Source organism: Mastomys coucha, unplaced genomic scaffold (assembly GCF_008632895.1).
Source record: "Mastomys coucha isolate ucsf_1 unplaced genomic scaffold, UCSF_Mcou_1 pScaffold4, whole genome shotgun sequence".
NCBI lineage: Eukaryota > Metazoa > Chordata > Mammalia > Rodentia > Muridae > Mastomys > Mastomys coucha.
This window is the reverse complement of record NW_022196910.1, coordinates 56,899,225-56,905,273: the sequence shown is the minus strand read 5'-3', so window position 1 is coordinate 56,905,273 and position 6,049 is coordinate 56,899,225. Positions and strand designations below refer to the sequence as shown.

The 6,049-nt window shown below is 38.9% G+C and overlaps 1 protein-coding gene across 1 annotated transcript; it reads left to right on the top strand.

Annotated features, from left to right (window-relative positions):
- Nucleotides 1-4,347: 4,347 nt before the first annotated feature.
- Nucleotides 4,348-5,280, top strand: LOC116076375 (olfactory receptor 10P1-like). Its single transcript, XM_031350139.1, has one exon. The coding sequence runs from the start codon at nucleotides 4,348-4,350 to the stop codon at nucleotides 5,278-5,280; it is 933 nt and encodes a 310-aa protein (XP_031205999.1).
- The last annotated feature ends 769 nt before the right edge of the window (nucleotides 5,281-6,049 follow it).

Here is a 6,049-nt window from a genome sequence, read left to right as displayed (position 1 = left end):
TTGGGTGTAGATTGTGCACCTACCTGGTAGAAAGCTTGGGAGGGAAATAAGAGTCATTAGAGACAGAGTAACTTTGAGATACATCTAAAACATCTAAGGTAAGATACTCAGTTGTGTATAATGAGAATCAAGGACCGATGACTTATGTGTGGAAATCACAGACATTGAAGAAATTAAAAGTCAGGCAACAAGTGTTAGCCATATTAAGTAAAATGAAGATTTAAAGCCACAGTCAGGCAATAAAGAGCTTGTTGGTGATTTCAAAAAGAGATTTTATACACAAAAATAAATATCCCAGAGGAGAGTCCACATATGAGGCAGGAGACCCTAAAGCTTCATGCCATTTGTGACCAAAGCACAAAAGAGAAAGCCATAGGTGGGATTGGAGACAGAGACACAATTATCTCACCCATGGCACTACCATAGCTCAGGGCCTCCAAGGTCCCTTGGGAATGAATGCACTATACCAACCGCAAAATAGTTGAGGACACTACAGAGATAAATACTGTTGAAGAGGAGGAAGGAAAGAGTAGCCTCATATGTGCCCAGCATCCCTTGCCCTGATTGGGACATCATTTCTACATATCCTGGGTAAGGGCCCAACACAATGCAGCACACACTTTGGGCTTTTGTCTGATAAAGCTAGACACTGCCAGAAACGGAGAAGACAAAGGGCACTGATCAGGACCTACTTGGGTCTTAGAACCCTGTATTTGGGGACCAATAATTGTTCTTAAGCATAGAAGAAAAGAATCCTGGAGAGGATTTTGAGTCTTAGCTATTTTCTTTACAGATATATGATTCAAATGTCAACATACTTGCTTGGCAGGGAGAATATCTTGAAAGGATATATAGAACAGTGGGAAATTTCTTCCAGATAAAATTTCACATAAGAGAGAAAGGCCTATAAATATATACAAGCAGACATGCACACCTTTGAGGGATAAGGTAAGTCAATATATTATTGTTGACAAGATATGTCATGTGATGTGTTGTGGTTATATGCTGTGTATATTTGTGCTGTGTAGGGTGAAACAATGAACTGCATGTGAGTTTGAGAATTTTCATATGGCCTGTCAGGTGGTAATCATAGCTTCTATATTTCTATGACCAACTTCTTTCAGGACCCTTATAATGGCTTCTCAGGATTTATAGACAAACCTGCCCACAATATACTTTGCTGTCCTACACCTACCATGTAATATGAACATTACATAGTGAGTTTTATGTGTTTACCAAAATTACAAGTAAAAATTTAAAACTCATACAGAAGGTTGGTGAGTTCATGGAATGCATTGTAAGACAGCTTCAAAACCAAAATAAACGTTTTCTTTTTTTAAAAAATCCCCACCTCTGTGGTTCAAAGTGTAGGAATATTTTATCACATCTGGTGTTCTGAATTTTGAAAAGTGGCTTCAATGCCAGAATCTCTGTGAAGACTGCCTGACCATGTCAGAAAAATGGTAGATAGATAACACAAGCTTAAGAGACAGTAAAAGGTGAAGGTTCTGTACCCCAGTGTAGGGGAATGCCAGGGCCAATAAGTGAGAGAGGGTGGGGTAGCAGGCATGGGGAAGGGGCAGGCAACAGGGGTTTGTTTTTGTTGTTTTTATTTGTTTCTTTGTTTTTTGGAGGGGAAACTGGGAAAGGAGAAATTTACATGTAAATAAAGAAAATATCTAATAAAAAAAAGAAGTTAAAAAGTAAAAGAGCATTAGGAAGAGGCCTGAGAAGTAGGGAAGGGAGATACCCTGGTCCCAACCTCTTACATGAAACATTGAGGTAAAATATAGTCACAAGATTGAGAGTGAAGAAATAATCTAGTGTGGCAAAGGTGACAAAATAGAAGACTGACAGGTATCCTCAGCTTTCCTCAGGAAAGATTGGAATTGTTTTCAGCAAATATTTAGGAGATTTAAAAATATATAACATGACAGAATAAAAAAAAATCTACACTCAACCAATACACCAAGTTCTGAAAATTTACCCTAGAAAAATATGTTAACAAAAATAAATAGAGATACATACAAAGATATTGTTTGTATCAGATATAATATTCACAAAATGGAACAGTTTGAATTGCAAATATACACAGAGAGTTTATTAAATGTTATTGGAAAAAATCAATAGAGTACTACAAGAACAGATGTTTTAATTGTTATTTTGTTTTTTTAAGGGCCATTTAGATTACTGTATGATTTTGTGGTAAAATGTATACAGAAAATATTGAAGTGATTGGAAGAAAACAAGATAATGAGGATACTATAGTTACAAGCATGTAACAGGTATTCTATGAAACAAGAGCTTAAGAAAAATTTATATGGAGGAAAGAAATCTGCCAAAGGTGATAAGAATTATTTATTACAAATATTTTAAAACATTTTAATTGAAAAAATAACACTTGAAATTTTTGTAAAAAGGATCTATTGCATGCCATCTATGCGGATTTGAGCACTGGAAGGATCACTGACGCTGGAATACCCCTGTTCAAATGTACTCATTCATTTTTCCAAAGTACATGGCTTAAATATACAATCTTGTCTCTGCCACCCACTATATGACCCTAAGTGGGTAGTTTAAATCTTGGGGGCTTTTATTCCCTTTCTACCATGACAATTAGATTAGTAGCCATGTTTCTGTATAGACAAATGAGAAACCATAAAATTCCTATCATGTAGCAATCCCAAATTCTAAGTTTTAGGCAAAATATATAGTAAAAGGAGAAAGTGTGCTGTGAAGGTCAGGTACATTAGCAGTGGCAGAAACTACAGCCTCTTGCCTCAATAAGAAAGTAGGTAAGCAAATGGTTGGAGTAAACTAATGTAGAAGATGACCATAGAGAATGAATGACTGGTAAATCTTAGGACCTGGGCTTCTGGAAACTGGGGCACAATACTCCATCTTTTCCTATCTAGTTACCTAACTTTAAATAAGTCATTTAATCTTTCTGTTCATGTGTTCTCATCTATATAACTGGGATTCTTTAATTCATCTTGCATAAGATTTAATTCATCTTGCCTGGGGAAGATATGTTTCAAGTACTGCCCTAGTTGAATTAATCTCTGTGATATTTGAAAAATTAGTGGCTAGAAGTTGAAAGTTCAGACTCTAAACTTAGAAAGACTTGAACTTGAGCCCAATCTTAGTAAGTAAATGGCTTTGGGGGACATTAATAAGGGTGTCTGGAATTCCTTTCCCTCATCTTCAAAACAGTTTTTTAAAAAAAAGTTTCTGTGTTGCACCATGATTTGATAAATATTAAGCCCTAGGAAGAGTACACTGCAGCAATGAGGCACTCGGGAAATGTTAGCAACGTCTCCCTGCCTTGTTCTTTAGGGTCTCACATTGGAAGGAACACTAAAAAATCCTGAGTCTGTGGCATGTATCTCCTGAGAATATGGGTAAAATTGAAAGCTTTTCTTAAAAAGATGTGTTCTTCAAATAGTTGAGGACTGTCTAGTAAAAGAGCAGTTAGAAGTTCAATAAGTCACTATATGTTGTCCAAACACATTGTAACTAAGACTTTCCCTATAGACAGAGGAGGCTAATGCTGGGAGGCACTGTTTTATCTCATAGTGAGTCCCTTGTCATCACTCCTGTTCAAACACACCAAACAACACCTTTCTAATTTGTTTTATATATAATGTTAGTGTTGTCCATAGAAATATTTATCCCTACATGTCTCCTTTAATCCTGAAATGTCATGGGTAAATATTTCTAAGTATAGAGAATACACATGTGGCCATGGAACTCAAACTGAAACTTAGATGGTGAGTGAAATTTCAACAAAATACTCATGGAAATTATTCTGGGACAGTGTACCTTGTATCGCTGATCACAGGGACCCAGACAAAAAGGCAAGAAAGGAATCGTGGCAAGTACCAGAATCCTAATTATGATTTTTCTATACTGTTATATAATTAATATTCACATTATTATGGGGCATTTTAATTCTAGGCACATTGTGGTGATCATTAGACACACACTACCTTGGGCCTGACCCTGATGTGGCCATTTGAGTTTCAGTTTCAGTATCTTGAGTACAGAGGACACAACTGCTCCATCTAAAGTTCTCTATATGGAAGATGAGACAGAGAAAGTGAAAATGACAGATACACAGACTGTATAGTCAAAAGCCCTGGGTCAAATCACAGCCATACTATTTCCTCATTATTAGACCAGATGAGTTCGGTCTCTAGGATTCATGACTCATTTGAAAATGAAAGACACCAGCTCTCTTGATTTGAGAAGAGGCTGTATGGAAAGTGTTTTACTGCATTACAGAAATATTGGTTATTTCAAAACTATTTCTCTTTCTTAGCTGTGCAAAGCTTGTGCCCAGGAGTAATGGCTGAGGAAAACCAAACTACAACACCTGCATTTTTCCTACTGGGGTTCTCTGACCTCAGAGCCCTTCGGGGGCCACTGTTCTGGTTGGTACTTCTGGTCTACCTGATAACCTTGCTGGGCAACTCACTGATTATCTTTCTTATCCAAATCAGCCCTGGGCTACACTCCCCCATGTACTTCTTCCTGCGTCATCTCTCCATAGTGGAGCTTCTCTATACCACAGACATTGTGCCCAGAGTTCTGGCTGATTTGACTTCCTCACATGCTCAGGCCATCTCCTTCGGGAGCTGTGCAGCCCAGATGTACTTTTTCATTGTCCTGGGTATCTCAGAGTGCTGTCTGCTAACTGCCATGGCCTATGACCGTTATGCAGCCATCTGTCAGCCCCTGCATTACTCCATCCTAATGAACCACCGAGCCTGTGTAGCCATGGTAGGAACCTCATGGATCATGGGCATCATCACAGCTACCACTCACTCTTCCCTCATCTTCACTCTGCCTTTTCCTAGCCATCCCATCATCCCACACTTCCTCTGTGACATTTTGCCAGTACTGAGGCTAGCAAGTGCTGGGAAGCACAGGAGTGAAATTTCTGTAATGACAGCCACAGTGGTCTTTATCATGATCCCCTTCTCTCTGATAGTTACTTCTTATGCCCGCATCCTGGGAGCCATCCTGGCAATTGCTTCCAGCCAAAACCGCCGCAAGGTCTTTTCTACCTGCTCCTCCCACTTGCTTGTGGTCTCCCTCTTTTTTGGAACAGCCAGCATCACATATATCAGACCCAGAGCAGGTTCTTCTGTCACCACAGACCGCATCCTTAGTCTCTTCTATACAGTGGTCACACCCATGCTCAACCCCATCATCTATACCCTCCGGAACAAAGAGGTGATAGGAGCCCTAAAGCACATAAGAAGGCAAGTTCCCTAACCAAGGGGAACTAAGGTGTTTTCACTTGTTCATTGTTTCTGCTCCCAGCATTCAGTTGTTCAAATTAAACTTCAACCTAGCAGGATCCATAAAAAAACTCAAGTAAATAAGTCCTCCTGGTAGAAGGTGCTGGAATTGAAACATCGATGGCCTTTGTCTTGCTTCTTATTCCATATCCCAGATTCACTATCAGAGTGGGGTTTACTAAGAAGCATCAGAATAGAAGGAGTCCTTGACTTGGGAAAGAAACATCCTCTAGACTGTCCTAGATCCTGGGCAAGGTTTTGGCCATATCAGTAGCCAGAGAATCATGTAAGTCATGAAACTGACCTCCAATAGACCCCTAGAACCCAAAGAGGAGTTTACTAGCTTTTGGTTACATTTTTTTCTACTTATCTATTTTGTGATAAATTTGCTCTGCTGAGCCCTTCAAGAAGAAGAATGTCTGAGTATACTAGAAAGATCAGTATCCCTCCCAAGATATGTCTGTGAGGGGAAGACAGGCTAGTCTATATTGGGGAATGGGATTTAAGAAAACATTTTCAAGAGATCCTTCCAACAGCCCTTCTGCCTTATAGACATTCCCCTCTGGAAGAATAACTTAACCAGAAGAATCCTCTGTATGGTCACCTATCTCCTATTTTAAGTTTACTTCCACAGTCTTCTATTCCCACAAAGTCTTCTTGTATCTCTGTGTCTTCTCAAAAGCAATCATTTCAGAACTTAGCCATATACATCTTACTTATCATGTCCAACTAGCAAGTTTTCA

What these genes read in the sequence shown, in the direction of transcription:
- LOC116076375 (XM_031350139.1), top strand. Translation starts at nt 4,348, where the DNA reads ATGGCTGAGGAAAACCAAACTACAACACCTGCATTTTTCCTACTGGGG.